Here is a 20,830-nt window from a genome sequence, read left to right on the forward strand (position 1 = left end):
GGATCCTCGCAGGGTCCCACATGGGGTCCAACTCAAAATTTTCAAATGACAAGAGGGATTAAGTAGCACATCGTTTGAAAGCTGTTGCAAAATGAAAGAAGATGCAGCAAGTCTCGACTCTCTACGACAACCCTGTGCAAAATGGCGGAGGGTCAAAATGTAAACAGAAACTTAATTGAAAAGTCAATGGTCACCCCTATAAATCGGAAACGGTGAAAAATGTGAAAATAGGGAAGGAAGTGTGGCATTATTTTCAAAGTACAACAATTTAAGGTAAAACGTCTTGTCCCAGGGTCCCCACATGGTCCCAGGTGGGGTCCAACTAAAAAGTTTCAAATGACAAGAGGGGTTAAGTAGCTCATCGTTTGCAAGATCTTCTTAAATGAAAGTAGATGGAGCAAGTCTCTACTCTCTACGACAACTCTGTCCAAAATTGCGGCGGGTCAAAAAGTAATCAAAAGCTTATTTGATAAACTATGGCCACCTCGAATCCAAGATGGCCGGTTAAAACTTATGTCGTTCATAACAGTACAAATTTAAATCTCTATTTTTCTCTATTATATATTTAGAAACAATAGGAAGATTAAAGAACAATTGAATTTCGATTCACCTCAACTATAATTTCATTCGGTAACAACACATATATGTTTTGTTTGGTTCCCTCGCCATCATTTACTTTAATATAACGAATATGCGATGAACACACAACTCTGACTTCCTCTAATTTTGTCATACGTAGTTCATGCATAAAGGACTTGCTGCACCAGTAGGTGGGTGGCTCTATTGTAATTCGTAACTGCGCATTCGTGGCGGTTACTTTTGTATGTCATTCGTTGGTTTGATCACAATACTCCAAGCAATACCAAATTTACAAAAAAAAAAAAAAAATCATTTGCAAGATTGGCGAGTAGTACCAAACCATGTGTAAGTCATTTCAGTATTTCGAGTTGCGCCAAACTTTGTTGGTTTAATTACAGTATTCCAAGAAATAACATATTTATATACAAACTCATTTTTCACGGTGGCAGCCATATTGGATTACCTCCAACACCAGTGGTTTGAGCTGGACATGCGTTCGATACATACTATGGCATTTTGAACTCAAGACGTTTCGTTTTTTGAACATTTCGCATCTTTTCGTCATCCACTGATCAACATTCATGCCAAATTTGGTTTTCCTAGCTTCAGCAGTTTGGTAAGCCTATCCTTTCGATATAGGTTTTAAGCTGTCTCTTGGATTCAAGGTGGCCATAGATTTTCAATTAAGCTTTTGCTTATATTTTGACCCGCCGCAATTTTGGACAGGATTGTCGAAGAAAGTCGAGACGTGCTCCATCTTCTTTCACTTAACAAGAGCTTTCAAACGATGTCCTACCTCTCTTGCCATTTGAAACTTTTTAGTTGGACTCCACTTGGGACCATGTGGGGACCCTGGAACAAGACATTTTCACGTTGTGCTTTGAAAATAATGCCACGCTTTCTTTCCTGTTTCCACATTTGTTTTACCGTTTCCGATTTATAGGGGTAGTCATGGACTTTCCAATTAAGATTTTGTTTACACTTTGACCCGTCGCCCTTTTGCACACGGTTGTTGTAGAGAGTCGAGACTTGCTGCATTTTCTTTCATTTTACAACAGATTTCAAATGATATGCCACTTAACCCCCCTTGCCATTTGAAAATTTTGAGTTGGACCCCATCTGGGACCCCGCGGGGGACCCTGGGGCATTTTTTTCTTACCACAAAAAGTTTCTCGTTGAAAATGGTGGGATAAGTGTTGGCAGAGTTTTTCACTTACTCAACCATTTCCGAACAAATGACGGTTCAAACTATTCTGCATGGTAATTTTTTGTAGTTCTTACATTACAAAATATGTTGTAACTCACGATATTCCGCCCGGTGGCACGTATAACTTTGGGATCCATCTAGTTATAACATATAAAATGCAAACACAATGGTCTCGTTCCGATCTCAGCGGAGCCACTGCGTGACCCTTCCTTGTAAGTATGAAAACATTTACGCTCACTCCAACCTCAATCATTTCATGAATTCAACCTGATTTACATATGTTATTAGGACGTAAAATTGAATGTGATTTATTCTACAAACACTTTTATACATTGCAAGAGCTGTGACGTCTAAATATTCACTGAGAACTCATAGTCGTATCGCAATAAACAAAAGAGAGTATGGAACAGTAAACTGATTTCACAAAGGTTAAAAGAAAGCCTGCAAAAGCATGCAAAATGGTCGAGTGGTTTAGGTCGATACTCTATCAATCATATGTTTGTGTGTTAAAACCCGATAATAAGTTTTTCTAAGTTTCTTCCTATTTTCATTTGGAGGCGGAAAACATTTCTTTGAATAACTCATTGGAAACTTCTTTTGTTTCAAATTCGGCTAAGACGGAACAATATATCAATTGCAAATCTAAAATCCATAGCTGAAAACAAAATATAAAGTATGTTTTCCCATTATTATCCTCCGATTTGTAACGAGACCCAGGTTCGATTCCCGGAGGGAGTTCATGTGGTTCGGATTCCACCTTAATCAGTAGGTCCACGTCTCATATAGCCTCGCTGCTGAACGGGACGTAAAACTCAAAATCAATCAATCAATCTCCAAGAGAGAGAAATAAAAAAAGTTTTTTTTTTTTGGTAAATTCTAGTTCAAAGTTCGAAGCACTTGCTTTTGCACGTGATTTTTTGTTTCTTTTTTCAGGGAACAGAAAAGTTCTGGCGACTAAGAAATTATACCATATAATATTGCAAATTTGCAAGTGGATGTATTTACATTGCAATTTGTGGTAATAAAGATATTATGATTAGAAAACAATATTGTAATAAGTAAGTTTAATTTCTTCATCCATCGCAAGTCTTAGGGGCCCCTTATACCTCGCCGCCCCCCGAATATCGATATCGAAAATTTCAAATGATATATTCATGTCCATATATTTGCGATATCGAATGTTGATATATGATAATATATATATATATATATATATATATATATATATATATATATATATATATATATATATATATATATATATATATATATATATATATCGACGATAGCGATTTATCGACATATCACAGGCCCAGGTCCGAGAAGTGATGCTTGAAATATACTGGAATCAACAATCAAATTCTAAATAAGTTCTCCATTTCCGTATTCAATGTTGAGGGGGAAGAGTGTGAACCCGAATAGAAATTTTAAGAAAAACAAATGTTAAGATAAAAGTAGGTTTTCCGTCTCCCCTTGAATATAAAAATTAACAGAAAACTATTACTGCAATTTACCTTTTACTTCTGTTTCTGATTGTTATCACAAATCAGCGACAATACACATACTTTACATAGTATACCAATACCAATACACTCTATAACTTTTCACAACCAAGCAAGCCGGAAGATGAATTTCCTGTAATATTAAAGTGGAATATTCTACAAAATAGTCATAATTCATTGGCCATATTTCTATCAGTACTTTGGTACGGACTAAGAGCTACAAGACTAACAGAACTAGAAATTAAAGATTTCATTCCTTTTTTCTCTCAGACTAAAAGACTTCTGCATTTTCCTAAGATTTTCATTTTCTTAATATAAGTCCCCTATCCTGGGCTAATTCTGGCTACCGCGGTTTCGAGGTAATCGGTAAACGAAAGAGCAAAGTTTGTCGACTCTCAACTCTCGACAGTTTGTAAGAAGATATTTCACAGTTCATGTTGTTATTTCTTCGTTACAAAAACACTTCTAGTTGACACTATTCATGCTGAATTACTGAACTTATAAACATTGACAATTATTGAAAAATGAATAATTATTTTTAAACATAAAAAGGCGTTACAGTTCAGTAGAATGCAGTAGTAGAATGCAGAAGTGAAAGAAAATATTGTTTATTTGTTGAGATGCGCAAACTGAATGTGAATAATAAGTGTTTTCCATTCCCTTGTCCAGAGGTGGATCTACGATGGACTTCTGGGGGCTCGGTGGTTGGTAATACTCCTATTTAGAGCTACTTTTAAGAGCTCCAAACTCTGGAATGGGTTTTATTTCTATATAAAAACACAAATATTCCCTTTCTGGGAGGCTATCACCATGATCGCCCACTGGATCCGCCCCCGCTCTTGTGTAGCAGACTTTGAAGATATTTAGCTCCTGCGATGGTGATTAAGGATTGTAACATCTGGATAATTTTTATACTGATATCGGATAGAAACTTATCCGGATTTGCAATATCCGGTTGACGGACAACAAAACGGATGACGGATAACGGATAATATCAGGATAATGGATGACTGATAATATCCGGATAGCGAATGACGGATAATATAGAGGTAACGGATACTATCCGCATGATGGATAACGGATGACGGATAACATCCAGGTAACGGATGTTATCCGGATGTCGGATAATATCCGGATAATGGATTTATCCGGATAATTTATAAAATTAAGATAACGGATAATATCTGGATAATAGAACATTCGGATAACTGATTACATCCGGATGACGAATAAAGGATAATATCCGGATAAAGTATGTGGTTTGAAAAAGACAATATAAAAGAGGGACTTATCAATGCTTTCTCCTCATGGAGTTATTAAAAGACGATCATCGGGCAGTGGTCTTTACCATTGAAAGATATTGCTTCTTAAAATGTTTCCTAGTAACTTCCAATTTTCTTGTTCTTGTTGGGCGCGGTGGCTAATGGTAGACCTCTTACTTTGGCGCGTGGGGTCCTTATTGTTTCGATCCCCGGCCAAATAAGTTTGCAGTGGATAAGATCGTATCCGTAGCTTCTGTCAGGGTACTCCCGCTTCTTGCCACTTTTCACTCCATCAATTCTACTATTATCATTGACTTGCTTTAATCATTCGGCACGGCAGCTCAGTGGTAGAGCGCTTCCTCTTTTGCGTGGGGTCCTATTGTTTTGATCACCACCCAAGGAAATTTGTAGTGGACAATATCATATCCGTGGTTTTTCTCAGGGTACTCCCGCTTCTTCACACTTTCCATTCCACCAACTTCTCTATTAGCATTGACGCTTTAATCGTTGGACGCGATAGCGCAGTGGTAGAGTTCTATCTCTGGTGCATGGGGTCCTTATTGTTTCGATTCCCGGCCTAGTAAGTTTGTGGTGGACAAGGTCGTATTCGTGGGTCTTCCCAGGTACTCTCGCTTCCTCCCACATTTCATTCAACCAATTCTTCTATCATCATTGACTTGCTTTAATCATTGGAGATGCCTTGGTCCCTTGAGGATTGCGGTGATGTAAGAAATCAGATTCGATCCCAAGCATTTGGGTTGTGATGTAAACCTTTGCTGTGGTTCAGTCTCAGTATTTTATTACGCGAGATAAAGCCATCCATACAGCTATAAATGTTGTTCTATCTTGCGCAAGCAGGTATTGATTTTGAGCCAATTCGGAACCACATTTTTGGCGCTTTGAGGCCAGAAACCGATTTCGAACATTACGCTGTCCTCAAACTACTAGGATCTTTCCAATGTTACCATCCGCGTCCAACAACCCCATGTTTAAAAGGGAAATAGAAAGGACTCGTGTCTAAAACTTCCGGACCCAGTTTCTTGAGGTTCAAGAGTAGGGATCGATTTCTGATATCACCATTGTGCTCAACGGATCAAAACCTTTGAAATGTCGCCAACGCCGTCCAATAACTTCATCTTTAACAGGTGAATAGAAGGGACCTGAGCCCATAACGTCAGGACCCCATTCCTTGAGCTTCGTGGTCTGAGCCTGATTTCTGACATTACTACTGCACTCAGGGGCAGTGGTTAGGGATGGGCACGAGCGAGTTCGAGTGTCTTTTTTTTTTAAACTTGATTCGACTCGAAACAGACATCTTTTAGCTTGACTCGGGAACTCGACTCGAAAAATTTCTTCTGACTCGACTCGAAACTCGACTCGAATTTGGATCGAGTTTCGAGTCGAGTCGAGCCAAATCGAGCCAAATCTTGTGTGTAGTTTCAAGTTCCTTTTTCACTTATTCTGCATAAACAATATAATTATTATCAATGTTGCTACTTCCACTACAACTTATTATTATTATTATTATTATTATTATTATTATTATTATTATTATTATTATTATTATTATTATTATTATTATTATTATTATTATTATTATTATTATTATTAAATTCTGTAATTAAGCTTGAAAGATAGGCGGTTTCCATCTGAATACTAAAAACTAGTTAACTGCCGATTTCGGTAGTCGTGAAATCTAGGACACAAAGACATCGTTCACGAGGTTCTGGGTTTGAGTTCCGGAGGATCAAGTATTCGTGCTTGGGCCAAAATTTGTTAAAAGTTATAGCGTGCCAGGAAAACATGTTTAAAACTGTTCTGCCTGGGTCTACGGTTGTCAACGACTTGTGCGGCTTGGCTCACAGCTTATTCAATATCGAACCGAACCGGATGTGCACGAGTCGAGACACAATTTGTAAAATTCGAGTCGAATCGAGACTGCTCGTAAAAATCTTGATTCGACTCGAATGTCTCAAAACTCTTCACATATTTTTAAAAATAGTTTTGAAGAAACTAATCACTCAGAAACAGTTTTATATATATATTATACAGGTGCGGATCCAAGGGAAGCTACAGCCCTCTTGACACTCAGGTATACACTGGATAAAATAGGCTTCAATCCTGCTTTACACTGGATAAAGCGGCAAACAGTGATTTAGTCGCTCCCTTGATCATATCCTGGATCCGGGGCTTTAAGGGTTCATAGCTGTAAAACTATGGGACCTACCGTTAGGGATGCGCACGAGACGAGTCGAGACAGAATTTTCCTGACAAATTTCGAGTCGAGACACAGCTCTTGCAATAAAAAAGAATACATTTTTCGAGTCGAGACATCACTTTTACAGCACATTTTCGAGACGAGAAAGCCTCAAATCTTGTCTCGTGCGCATCCCTACCTATCGTAGTCGGGTTAAGACTTCACTTAGAAACTAATATGTGCGCTATCCAAAAATACAATGTTTCAGAATCTAGAGTACACATGCGACAATTTTTAGAGAGGAACTTTGGTTATGTGCATATAATTTGAAGTACTCACCAAATACCTGTATAAAAATTGTTGCAGAAGTATGTTAGAATTCTGAAACATGGATATTTGGACAGCGCACGTACTAGTTCCTAAATAAGGTCTTGACCGTACTACGGTAGGTCGCCTAGTTTTGGAGCTATGGACCTTTAAAGTTCATTTATTCATGTTTTTGGCAGCCTATAACTCCGAAATTAAGCATTTGTGCGCCCAGGTTTGTTATTACCTTTTGTCTTATCTTGGTGTCAGGAACAGTATTTCTTCCAGATATGTTTTTGGTGCACTGCCCCCCTCCCGGAGCTCTGAGAGTGCCCCCCGGAGGAGACCAAAATATTACGTCTATAATACAATAATAAATAGAATAGTACCAGCAGTGCTCCCCTCACCCTGAACATTTTTTCTGAAAGAACAACTGGTCAGGAATCTCCTTGCATTTTTTTAAATGGAGTATCGCATCGCAGTTTGCAGTGCAAATGGGAATGCAATGCAGCGCAAACATGGAAATGCAACATTGCATTTACATGTTTGCACTGCAAATTGAAAAATGTATTGCAAATTGCGATACATCTTTGTGTCTTAAATTACTACATAAGCTAAAATAAGGAGCAAGTTAAAAATATATTACTATTATTTCAAGAAACTTCCCCCGACTTGAAGGGTCGGTTATTGCAAGAAAAAATGCCTCGACTTTGGATTACAATAGTTTTCCACTTTTGTATTTCCTTCCCTTTGTCAGTTTATTGTTACTGGGTCATTCTCCAGATCTTCTCAGGTTTCGGGTGATTATCCTTGTTTCTGAGCGTGTAATAATAAAAAAAATGTTCCTTGAAGAAAAGGCGCATTGGCAGCAGATTGGACCTAGCCGATATATGGTATATATAGCATGATTGTGGGTTGGTTAGTAAAACGTAGAAGTGCGTACAGTAGATCAATAAAACAGTAACGGTATTCTTCAATGCCAAAAATACAGTATAGGAAATTACTCATCTTTATCTCTCTTTTCTTTTTGCTTTCCATTTGAAGTACTGATATACCTGATACCCATTTACGTTCCTTGTTAAAAACAACATATGTTTTAGCAAGATTTCTTCTTGGGAGACGCCGCGAACCTCAAAAAACATCCCGAACAAATGGACTCTCTCTTTCTGTGTGTGTTTGAACCAATGAGTTGTTTTTCCTAAACCTAATTGTTGAATTTGCCACTGTGGTAAAACTATTTCGCTCAATTTGACAAATAATATAATAAAATATAATACTTATCCAGCAATGAGCGTGGATTGCAAGGAAAAGCAGTGAACTCTAAAGTACCCCTGTAGCAGGGGCGGATCCAGAACGGACTTCTGGGGGGGGGCGTGGATTGTAATACTGCTACTTAGCTAGTTTTAAGAGCTCCAAATTTTGGGATGGATTTTATTTATATATAAAATAAGAAAGCTTCCTCTTCCGTGGGAGGGGGGCGATTGCCCCGATCGCTCCCTGGATCCGTGTCTGCCCTATAGCCTCTCCTCGAAATTAAATGCATTGATCTATTATTTCCAATTCGAAGTCATTTTCGCTTCCATGTTAATGGTGACGAAGTTCTTGTTCTTTGTATCTCTGTACTCAAGAAAATAATAATAATAATAATAATAATAATAATAATAATAATAATAATAATAATAATAATAATAATAATAATAAAGCATCTGAATAACCCCCCCCCCTTCTTTAAACTTTCTGTGTATTTCTCTGAATCTGGATATGTTGTTTTATAGTGTATAATACAAAAAGGCTTCAAAAAGCAATCAGGCAAAAATTATTTGTGTAAAAGACACAAACGCCTTATCAGTGGCTCTGCAAAGAAGTACTAAACAACTGACGTTGTTTCTGCTTGCCTTTAAACATAATGTTACGATTTACAAGGCACAGACAAAAGTAGAGAGCAACGTGAAATTTCGCCTAAGGGCACCTTCGTTGCTAAACTGAAGACTAGCACTCTGTCAACATATTGCATAGCTATCAATAAGTCACACTCAAAGGTTCTTTCCAAACGTTTTGGTATAACGGGTTAATCAAACTACGCTGTTGTAGGTAAGGGATGAGACTCTGAATGACCGATAAGTGTTGGAGTTCAGAGCCGTAGCTAGAAATTTCGTTGCCCGGGGCGAAGTAGAATTCGGCGTCCCCCGACACTCACCTTACCAAACTTTGACTTTTTCTTTCTGTGCTTTTATTTTTAACATATAAGAGAAACACCTTTTTGTTGTTATGCTACGCTGTTTTTTCTTTTTTATCAAGCCGCTTAGACAGACCATTGCAACAACAAAAGCGATCGTTATGTATTCTTTAACAAATAAGAGCCACTCTCAAGAGGCTTATTTTAGACCTGCTGCTAAACTTGCCAAACTACCTTGTATACAAATCCATTTGGAGAATAATTATGAAAAAAGCATGGAGTCGATTCTCCTACGTCAGGACGACCATGTTAGACATGGAGTTGCTGGACGCGAGTGGTAGCGTTGGAAAGGTCCGGGTCCCCTGAGTGCAGTAGTAATGTCAGAAGTCTGGCCTAGGCCACGCAACTCAAGGAGTGGGGTCCTGACGTTATGGATTCGGGTCCCTTCTATTCGCCTATTAAAGATGAAGTTGTTGGACGGCGTTGGCGGCATTTGAAAGGTTTTGATCCGTTGAGCACAATTGTGATGTCAGAAGTCGATCCCTAAACTTGAACGTCAAGAAACTGGGTCCGGAAGTTTTAGACACGGGCTCTTTCTATTCCCCTTTTAAACATGGGGTTGTTGGACGCGGATGGTAACATTGGAAAGATCCTAGTCGTTTGAAAACAGCGTAATGTCCGAAGTCAGTTCCTGGCCTCAAAGCGCCAAAAATGAGGTTCCGCATTGGCTCAATATCAATACCTGGTTGCGTAAGATAGAACAACATTTATAGCTGTATGGATGGTTTTACCTCGCGTAATAAAATACTGAGACTGAACCACAGCAAAGGTTTACATCACAACCCAAATGCTTGGGACCGAATCTGATTTATTACATCACCGCAATGCTCAAGGGACCAAGACCTCTCCAATGTTTAAAGCAAGTCAATGATGATAGAAGAATTGGTTGAATGAAATGTGGGAGGAAGCGAGAGTACCCTGAGAAAACCTACGGATACGATCTTGTCCAACGCAAACTTACTTGGCCAGGGATCGAAACAATAAAGACCACACGCACCAGAGTAAGCGGTTTACAATTGAAAAAAAAATGAAATGAAATCTTTGAGTTTTACGTCCCACGGTTATGCCGGTTAGGCTAAAGGAGACGGTGAAGATGAGTAATGAATGAAATGGTGGAATGAAGAAAGTGGGAGGAAACGGGAGAACCCCAAGAAAACCCACGCACACGGTGTTTGTCCACCACAAAGTTCACTTGGCGGGGGCTGGGATAGAACCCGGGACCACTAGCACCAGAGGTGAACGCTCTACCACTGAGCCACCGCGGCCCCCGGTTTACCATTGGGCCCCACAACAAGAACAAGAAAATTGGAAGTTACTTGGAAATATTTTAGAAGCAATATCTTTGAATGGTAAAGACCACTGCCCGATGATCCTGTTTTAATAACTCCATGAACAGAAAGGACTGATATGTCCCTCTCCTATATGGTATTTTTCAAACCATATACTTTATCGGGAATATTATCCTTTATTCTTCAATTCATGAATTGTTTGAGGTTGAAGCGAGCTTAAATGTTTTCATACTTAGGAGTCTGGATATGCAAACCTGCTTACCGTGGGGATTTACTTCTGTGAAATTTAGTCCATGAAGTTATACAAAAACCGGTAAAATAAGGAACGTTAACATTCTTACAATGAGAACAGATTTCAATTCCCGGTGGGAGTTAGCGTACGCACGACTTTATCGTGGGAGACCCGGGTTCGATTCCAGGTGGGAGCTCATGTGTTTCGTATTTCATGTTAATCAGTAGGTCCACGTCTCCTATAGCCACGCTGCTGACCGGGCAGTTAAACTCAAAATCACAATCACCACCACACGGCGGGAGTTTACATGGTTCGGGTTTTACGTTAATCAATATGTCCACGTCATATATGGTCTTGCTGTTGAAAGAGACGTTAAACTCCAAATCAACTCAACTCATTAAGATCAGAGTTCTGAGTTTAATACCAACTTGAAACCATACGTTCAAAACAAAAATTGAAATAAAATGAAATCTTTATGTTTAACTTCCCATGGTTATGCCGGTTAGGCTAAAGGAGACGGTGATAATGAGAAAGGAGTGAAATGGTGGAATGAAGAAAGTGGGAGGAAACGGGAGAACCCCGAGAAAACCCACCAGCACGGCGTTTGTCCACCACAAAGTCCAAACGGCGCGAGCTGGGATCGAATTAGGGACCCGAAGCACCGGAGGTGAACGGGCTACCACTGAGCCACCGCACCCCCAAAATAAAAATTATTCATGTTTCTGATACCTATATAAAAATGGAGAGAGAGAGAGAGAATAAATATGGTTGTATTTTTCATAGGGCCAAAGTGGCTTAGTAGTAGAGCGTTCACCTCTGGTGCATGGGGTCCTTGGTTCGATCCCAGCTTGCACAAAGTCAGATTTGTGGTGAAGAAACACCGTGTGCGTTCGTTTCTTCAGGATTCTCCTGTTTCCTCCTACCTACATCGTTGCACAATTTTCGTTCACTTCTCATCATCACCGTCTCCTTTACCTAGCCGACATAAGCATGGGACGTCAAACTTAATTTAATTTCATTTCATTGAAAAAATTACTATAATTCATAATCTGCATCTTTATAAAGCAACTTTAACAATCATATGGATGTATAATGCTTAAAATTGAATTAAATCGCAATTGCAGTAATCTGCAATATTTTAGGTTTCTCATTTATTTACATCAAATGTTTAGTTATTTGATACTTTATAGCAAGAATATTAACTGCTATATAAGACACTATTATATACCTGTGGCGTGGGAGACCCTGGTTTGATTCCCAACGGGAGCTCACGTTTTTCGGTTTCTATGTTAATCAGTAGGTCCCGTCTCATATAGCCTCGCTGCTGAAAAGGGCGCTAAACTCAAAATCAACTCAACTCAATAATTATCTATACATTGAATTTAATAATAAGGAGGGAGGCCGAATAAAGAGGGAGACCTTAAAATTTAAAACGTAGGGTCAGTGTGAGTCAGAGAGGTCACGGGGGGTGGTGTGTCACAGTTAGTCACGTCCTGTTGACCCACGATCCACTGACCTACTCACAAATCTTGACCCAATTGACTCACTCCATCTCTGGACTGTACACACAGATAAAGCAGACATATATGTAATCTGACCTTACTTGGCCTTCACTAATTTAAGATAATCTACAAAAAATGAAAGAAAGCAATTTCAAACGCAAAAATATAGAAATGTATTTTCAACGAAACAAAAACAAAAAAAAAAAAAAAACGCAACAGCCAAGATTTGAACCCGAATTTCTCCACTCAGCAAGCAGACGTCTTACTGACTTACCCACGGCATATCTTCCGACTTCTGGTTTTCAAACTTTATTTACACTGCGTGTGTTACCTAACAACGTTACGAGATGTCCTTACTGTCGTGTTAACACGCGTTCCGTAAATTTACGAAGTCGCTCTTTTAATCCAAAATAAATTCGACACACACATACACACACACACACACACACATATATATATATATATATATATATATATATGTGTATATATATATATATATATATATATATATATATATATATATATATATATATATATATATACTGTATATATATATATATATGTATATATATATATATAGATAGATAGATAGATAGATAGATAGATAGATAGATAGATAGATAGATAAATAGATAGATAGATAGACATATAGATATAGATAGATAGATATGTTGGTGCACCAGTAAGCTCCCAAGAGTACAGATTAATTCATTCTTGATTTTAATCTACAGAACAAATGTTTTTTTATGAAAGCAAGGGGACTGCTACCCATAGATGGCTAAGTGAGGTAAATAAAATTTAAACTTCAAATGGAACTGGGGTGGCTCACCGACAATGGCTGATTTAACACGTTTGGTAACAGCGCGGGTAATAGCTGGTTTCTAGGTAGAGCCTGTGTAGGTAAGTGGATACCGCGTGAGACTATCATTCTAAGGGTGTGGGGTTCGAGTCTCGGCCTAGACTGAGTTAATTTTTTTTTCAACACTATAAATGATGTTCGCGTTTGATACTGAAAGAGATTTATCCTATGAAGGGAGAAAACCCACGATGGGGTCAGGGGGAAAGACGGACACTGTTTATCCTTAAGTGTTAAAATTTAATTTATTCCCATGTCTTTTGCTCTTTCCTTTCCCTCTTTCCTTCTTTTCTCATTTTGTTTAGCTTTCCATACTTTTTCGTTCTCTGCATGATGCGTATTATTGTTTTCGTTTCCTTTGCATTAATTCCTATCTCTTTGATCTTAAAGTAAATGGAATTTCTGTAGATTTATCTCGTGGTTGTTTCTCTAAGTGATGCTCTGAGACAGTAATACTTTTTCCTCCAAATGGAGGAATATCCTGGCATGTTATGTTTTCGGGCATGTATTTGCTGTCATGTTGGTTGTCCAACTATCAGACATACACTGAAACTATTCTGCTACTGGAAAAAGCTATCATTTCTTATGTATCCAACCTCCAGTTTCTACTGTCGCTGACTGTACCGTAATATACCACAAAAAATTTTTGTACCACTTCCGGTACCAGGATATAAGAGTTTTCAAGTGGGTGAGTGTGGAAACGGCAGTCTCCCACCGGAATTTCGAAACAAAAACAATGCCAATCGTTTCTAATAGGTTTGTACCGGAATGTACTGCAAAAAATTTAGTTTGTACAACTTCCGGTACAAAGATATAAGAACTTTCATGTGCGGGCTGTGCAAACGGCAGCCCCATCTTGGAATTTCGAAACAAAACCTGTGTCAATCGTTCCTATTACGTTTGTACCGGAATGTACCGCAAGAATGTTCGTTTGTATCACTCCCGGTACAAAGAAATTGGAGCTTTAAAGTGGGGGGCTGTGGAAAGGGCACCCCTCACGTGTGTGAACTTAGCAGGACCACATATGAAAATTTAAATATTTGCATCCCGTATATTTGTACTTCGTTTGTACCGGTTTGTACCATAAAATCTTCCTTTGTATCGGTTTCAAATTCCAGGAAATCGAAAAATAAAGTGGTCTTGCTAAGCTAACGCGTACAAGCAAGACCACTGACAAATTTCTACAAATTTAAGGACGTTTCTGTACGAATCGTTTGTACTGTGTTTATACCGTATTGTATCGTAATAACTTTCGTTTGTATTGGCTTCAAATTCGAGAAAATCGAGAAATAAAGTGAACGTAGCAGGACTAGAAAATAAATTTCTTTCTAATTGAAGATTTTTCTGTAGAAATCGTTTATACTGTATTTGTACCGGATTGTACAGTAAGAAATTTCACTTTTACCGGTTTCAAATTCGAGAAAATCAAAAAGTAATGTTTCTGCTAAGTTCCCGTGAACATAGCAGGACTATTGACTAATTTCTTCAAATTTGAAGAATATGTGTATTCCAATAATAATTACACGAAAATTCGAAAGACACGGAACACAACCCAAACTTTATTTACATTTTAAAAATATGATCTGTTTTCACATCGACTATTTAAAACATTTAAATAAGGAGTATTACTTAAAGTGCAAACAATATCCGTAAAATAAAGTGAAAGACATATACACAACAAATAAAAGAAATAAATTCACATCTAAAAGTTTTCAGTTACGTCAGCAGTTTGGTTGACTATTTTCTGCTTAGCAAAATTTAGAATGGAGTTTAGCAAAGTTTAAAAAAGAAATCTTACCTTCAGAAACTAGTTTAAAACCCAAATTTACGCGAAATGTAATAGGAATGTACATAAAACATAATTCACACAAACATACTGTATAATCTTTCTTACAATAGAAACATTAGTTACTCGTTTTTCACGGATTTTAATGCTAGCATTTATGTCATGTTTGTCGTTTATAAAAGGTCCAATCATCTCTAAAATAAAAATCCTACCCTTCATGTTTTCACAGCCCCGCCACTTTAAAACTCTTATATCTTTGTACCAGAAGTGGTACAAATGAAAATTTTAGCAGTACAGTCCGGTACAAACTTAGTACAAACGATTGACGTAGGTTCTGCTTTGAAATTCCGCGGGGGGCTGCCGTTTCCACAGCCCCTCACTTTAAAACTGTTATATCTTTTTTTCCGGAAGTGGTACAAACGAAAATTTTTGCTGTTTATATATATATATATATATAGGATATATATATATATATATATCCAGTGTATACCTAAGCGTCCAGTCAAGGGAGGGGGCTATAGCCCCTATAGCTCCCCCTTGGATAAGCGCTTGTATATATATATATATATATATATATATATATATACGAGGGCAAGTCAAAGAATTATCTACACTTTTCATTCTACAGTTTATTTACATGAAGCTAGGGTTACACTGTGCACATCATTTTCTACGTAATCTCCCTCCTTACTAATGCGCTTGGCCCAACGAGCTTACGTATTCCTTCCAAATAAAAGGTTTTCGGTTGGTCGTGAAGTCACTTTTGCACCGCATTTTGCACGTCTAAATCTGAGGCAATCGGCGACCACGCAAAGCATCCTTGAGTGGCAGAGCCATGACTGATGTTCAAAGGAGATTCTACTTCATCGATAGTGATTCGCCTATTCGCCAGAACCATCTCTCTGCTTGCTGAATGTTGTCATCTGTAGTGGAGGTTAATGGCCGTCCTGCTTCCTCTTCATGCGTTACACTTGTTCGGCCACTTTTAAACTTCTCAACCCACAAAAACACAGTTTTACGTGATAGTGCACTTCTCTCATATTGCGATGATGGTCTGCGATGAATGTTTGACCCTTTGACACAATCCGACCAGAGGAATCGGATCACTGCTCGCTGTTCCTCTTTGGTGCAAACTTCTAATGAAGCAGCCATAATATATCTGCAACAGAAGAAAGAAAAATGGAGGAATTAAGATCACACTTTCACAGCATTACCACAACAGTATAACAATAAAATACATGAGGACAGAAGACAAAGTGCGCAATGTAAGAAAAATTATGACAAAAGAGTAGATAATTTTTGATTCGCCCTCGTATATATATATACTATGTGATCAAAAGATCCGGACACCCCAAAAACATACGTTTTTCATATTAGGTGCATTGTGGTGCCGCCTACTGCCAGATACTCATTATCAGCAACCTCAGTAGTCATTAGACATCGTGAGAAAGCAGAATGGGGTTCTCCGCGGAACTCATCGGACTTCGAACGTGGTCAGGTTATTTTGTGTCACTTGTGTCAGAAGTCTGTACTCGAGATTTCTATACTCCTAAACATCCCTAGGTCCACTGTGTCTGATGTAATAGTGAAGTGGATAGGTGAAGGGATACGTACAGCACAAAAGCGCACAGGCTGACCTCGTCTGTTGACTGATAGAGACCTCCGATAGTTGAAGAGGGTCATAAAGTGTAATAGGCATACATCTATCCAGACCATCACACAGGAATTCCAAACTACATCAGGATCCACTCCAAGTACTATGACAGTTAGGCGTGAGGTGAGAAAACTTGGATTTTATGGTTGAGCGGCTGCTCATAAGCAACACATCACGCAGGTAAATGCCAAACGACGCCTCGCTTGGTGTAAGGAACGTAAACATTGGACGATTGAACAGTGGAAAAACATTGTGTGGAGTGACGAATCACGGTACACAATGTGGCGATCCGATGGCAGGGTGTGGGTATGACGAATGCCCGGTGAACGTCATCTGTCAGCGTGTGTAGTGCCAACAGTAAAATTCGGAGGTGGTGGTTTTATGGTGTGGTCATGCTTTTCTTGGAGGGGGCTTGCACCCGTTGTTGTTTTGAGTGGCACTCACACAGCGCAGGATTACGTTGATGTTTTAAGCACCTTCTTGCTTCCCACTGTTGAAGAGCATTCGGGGATGGCGATTGCATTTTTTAACACGATCGAGCACCTGTTCATACTGCACGGCCTGTGGCGGAGTGGTTACACGACCATAACATCTCTGTAATGGACTGACCTGCAAAGAGTCCTGACTTGAATCCTATAGAACACCTTTGGGATGTTTTGGAACGTCGACTTCGTGCCAAGCCTCACCGACCTACCTCTCCTCGATTCAGCACTCCGTGAAGAATGGGTTTCCATTCCCCAAGAAACCTTCCAGCACCTGATTGAAAGTATGCCTGGGATAGTGGAAGCTGTTATGAAGGCTAAGATTGGGCCAACACCATATTGAATTCCAGCAGTACCGATGGAGGGCACCACGCACTTGTAAGTCATTTTTATCCAGGTGTCGGAATAGTTTTGATCACATAGTATATATATATATATATATATATATATATATATATATATATATATATATATATATATATATATAATACAAGCTTTCCCCTCATACCTATTCTGTCTATCTATACAAAACTTGGTACACAGATTTTCTAGGCAAAATAGTATTTTTCGAGATACATTTTGATTGTCTTTGTTAACCGGGGGTCACTCCAGAGGGGTCCAAAGTTGATGGAAGGTATTTCTGGAGGGAATTTTCCCAACATTTTCCCAGTTTTCCCTGTTCATGTACGTTATGGACCCCAATACATAGCACCTCTGGAAAGCTTGTTTCATGTTGAAGAGAATGAACTATAAACCATGACTTTCCAATGAACAGTGTTGATGCAATAATTGTTTCACTGCGAGTCTACGATTTTCTTTATACCAATAGGTTAATGGGCCTCAGAGACTTACTCCGTTGTCCATGGCACGTAATTCTTTTGTGCATGAGCATTCTGTGTTATGTTTATCGAATGAACTAGGTTTGATTTGGATGTCCGGATGACACGTTCATATTCCTTCCTTGTAAGTTATGATTTGAACTTTTGCTGCAATCTATAATTTTAAACTATTTTGTATTTATACTACACAACTTATCTTTCATATTTCAGATCCCGTCATCTCCAAAACACAAGCAAAGGTCATGTTGCTCTTTGGAAAACCAAAAATGCTAAGAGAAGAAAAAGTGAATAGACATTTTGCAGTGGGAACAGAATTTAATGGAATCACAACTATAATCGCTTCTTCTGTGTTTGCAAATTAAGACCTTGAAGGCAACTAATTTTTAAAGCTTCTGGAATATTGTTTAAATGATCAGAAAACTGACCCTCTTCAACAGATTAGGAATCATCTCAAATTCTTTAAATGGATTCTTTATGACGATCAGATAATGTTCATGAAATATATTTAAATCTACTTTAAATTTTACTAGAATCAAGGTCTATTCACGGAGCTTCAGGTAACCTCATTGGCACAGCTCATCTACCAACGCAGACATCAAGAACAATCAAATACGTCAAGAATAGATACATTGTAATAAAAATAAGTAAAAAATGCTGCAAAATGCTTATGAAATCAAAATAAAATCATTTTTGTAAAACCAAAATATTTCAAATCATTCAATCTCTTCAAAGTTTGTGCCTTTTCTATATTACTGTGATATTAACATTGGCAAGTACTTATAAGGGGCATGTCGGAAGTTTTTAGGTACTTTTAGAAAAATCAATTTATTTATATAACACCTTACAGTTTCTACAAATAGTTCCCACAAGTATCAATACGCTTTGGCATTCTTAAAAGCACGATACAAATATTTTAAAATTGTTTTTTTGGAATATCATAAATTTCATTATTATACTGCGATTGCCTTTTCACTTGTTTGAAAACTGCTTCCAAGAAGCTTTTACTTGAGTTTTGGGAAGAAAGCAAACTCAGAGAGAAATCTGGAGAATAAAGTGGGTGTGTTAGAATATGAACTCCACTTCCCTGTAGAAACTCCAAAATTTTCGTTGCTGTGTGTGGCCGTGCAATGCCGTGATGAAGAAAAAAGTGAGACAGTGGAGATTTTTGGTGGGAAGATCTCCAAGCTTGAAAGACACTCGGCAGGCAATAAGTAAGTACCATTATGGTGTCACTGTGCCTCGATCATCTAACTGTATAGTTGCTACATGGCCGGTCTTAGAAAAAAATATGACTCTATGGCTTTATCACGCTCTGTGCTCATTTCACTTTCAAAGGTGTAGTTTCATTTTGAAGACATTACCTGCTGACTGCTGTTCTGTTTCGGGTTCATAGTTGTAAATCCATGTTTGGTCACCTGTGACAATATTATAAACGTCTTTACTTCGCCCATGTGAAAATCTGTTAAACATAAAGAGAAATATCTTAAATCTTTTAAACACAGATCCAGGTGTTTGCTTAGGTGCAAACATATGCGGGACCCAGCGATGTCACGCTTGGAAAGGCCGAAATAATCTTTTATTATGGACTGGGCAGTAGGTCTAATCTTCCAAGTTGACTGAATTTCCTCGTATGTGATATGGCGATCGTCTTTCAGAAGATTTCTTACTGCTGCGACATTTTCACCGTAGCTGCGGTGGTAGGGCGCCCAGAGCGAGTCTCATTTGTCAGTCTTTGTTGAAGGGACAGAGTCCCTGGCATTGCTCTTGTGTTAAACCGTATTTTAAATCGTAAAGAATCATTGCACGAAAATCACGCTGCTCGAGCTCCATTGTTGGTGACTGAGGCTCAAACTAACCTACACTTCCAGTTTATCTAATTTTCAAACAAAGTTGCAACTTTGCAGTTAGGGCCTATACCTTTCACCACTAGAGGCCATATGCTTTTAAACATGATATATTTCAGTACGACAGCGCTATTTAAATTTTTGTATATACAAACTTTCGGCACGTCCCTTGTATATGATAATGAATGACTTGAAAAGAACGAAATAGTGTGTGAAAAACTTCATTCTTCTTTTAAATATTAATTAAGGACCTTGTATTGATATTGCAATTAATAACACTAGAAGTAGAAATCTTTAGCTTCCAGATTTTATGTCCAATTAAATGCAAAATATTTAATACGTAAGAAGAACAGATTATGACAGCAATATTAAATGGCTTCATAATAAGAGATCATGGAATTTAGTCATTCATCATATAGTTTTATAAAGTATAAAAATGGTTGCTCAATAACAGTATTTCAAAGATTTTGCTTCTGCTTCTTCGCTTAATGGCTTTGTATTGTTACTGTATGAAGCTTGTTCATTGAAATAAATGGTATGAAATTATTGATTTTTAAAATATATTTGTTATTTAATGACCCTTACTTTGAAAAGTTTTTTTTCTCTTTTTGTTATACGTTGTGTTAAGAATAATGTAAAGTTAGATAGCAGATTAGCGGAGTTTGTCCAGATTGGAAGAGGGAAAGTGCGGTGAGTTGTAATGAACAGAAAATTGACAACTTTGCAAATAGAATCGTCAAGTAAACTCTTGTATAGATAGAAGTTCTTTGCTGAGAAATATGTTCCACATTTTGCGTTAGTAACACAAAGTAAATTCGTACATTTTCCTAAATGTTAGATAGGATAAAGTAAGGATAGTTAGCGCACAATTCAACAAACTTTCATAAAATAATCAGTATTGAAACAATATTGATAAGAATTACACAGTACGTAAGTGTACTTTTTGCATAATACCAGACCCGCAATGTTGAAACTGATGGTGTTCTTAGTGTGGACTTTTCTAAAAACCATATTTTGTGCGATCTTTCGTAGCTATCTGCTTTCGCAGGGGGAGGGA

The 20,830-nt window shown here is 38.1% G+C and overlaps 2 protein-coding genes across 2 annotated transcripts in view; both read left to right on the plus strand.

Moving 5' to 3' along the window:
* Positions 1 to 18,291, plus strand: part of LOC145667757 (uncharacterized) — a 147,102-nt gene extending 128,811 nt beyond the window's left edge. The window contains exon 19 of the mRNA XM_081735199.1: positions 18,140 to 18,291. Within this exon, the coding sequence (XP_081591325.1) occupies positions 18,140 to 18,291 (152 nt within the window). The remainder of the gene's footprint in view (positions 1 to 18,139) is intronic.
* A 773-nt stretch (positions 18,292 to 19,064) lies between these two features.
* The window catches only part of LOC145667759 (ionotropic receptor 84a-like), a 61,574-nt gene continuing 59,808 nt past the window's right edge, over positions 19,065 to 20,830 (plus strand). Inside the window, exon 1 of the mRNA XM_081735200.1 lies at positions 19,065 to 19,140. Within this exon, the coding sequence (XP_081591326.1) occupies positions 19,065 to 19,140 (76 nt within the window). The remainder of the gene's footprint in view (positions 19,141 to 20,830) is intronic.

The sequence above is a fragment of the Thermobia domestica genome, chromosome 13 (genome assembly GCF_964235325.1).
Source record: "Thermobia domestica chromosome 13, izTheDome1.hap1.1, whole genome shotgun sequence".
Taxonomy (NCBI): Eukaryota; Metazoa; Arthropoda; class Insecta; order Zygentoma; family Lepismatidae; genus Thermobia; species Thermobia domestica.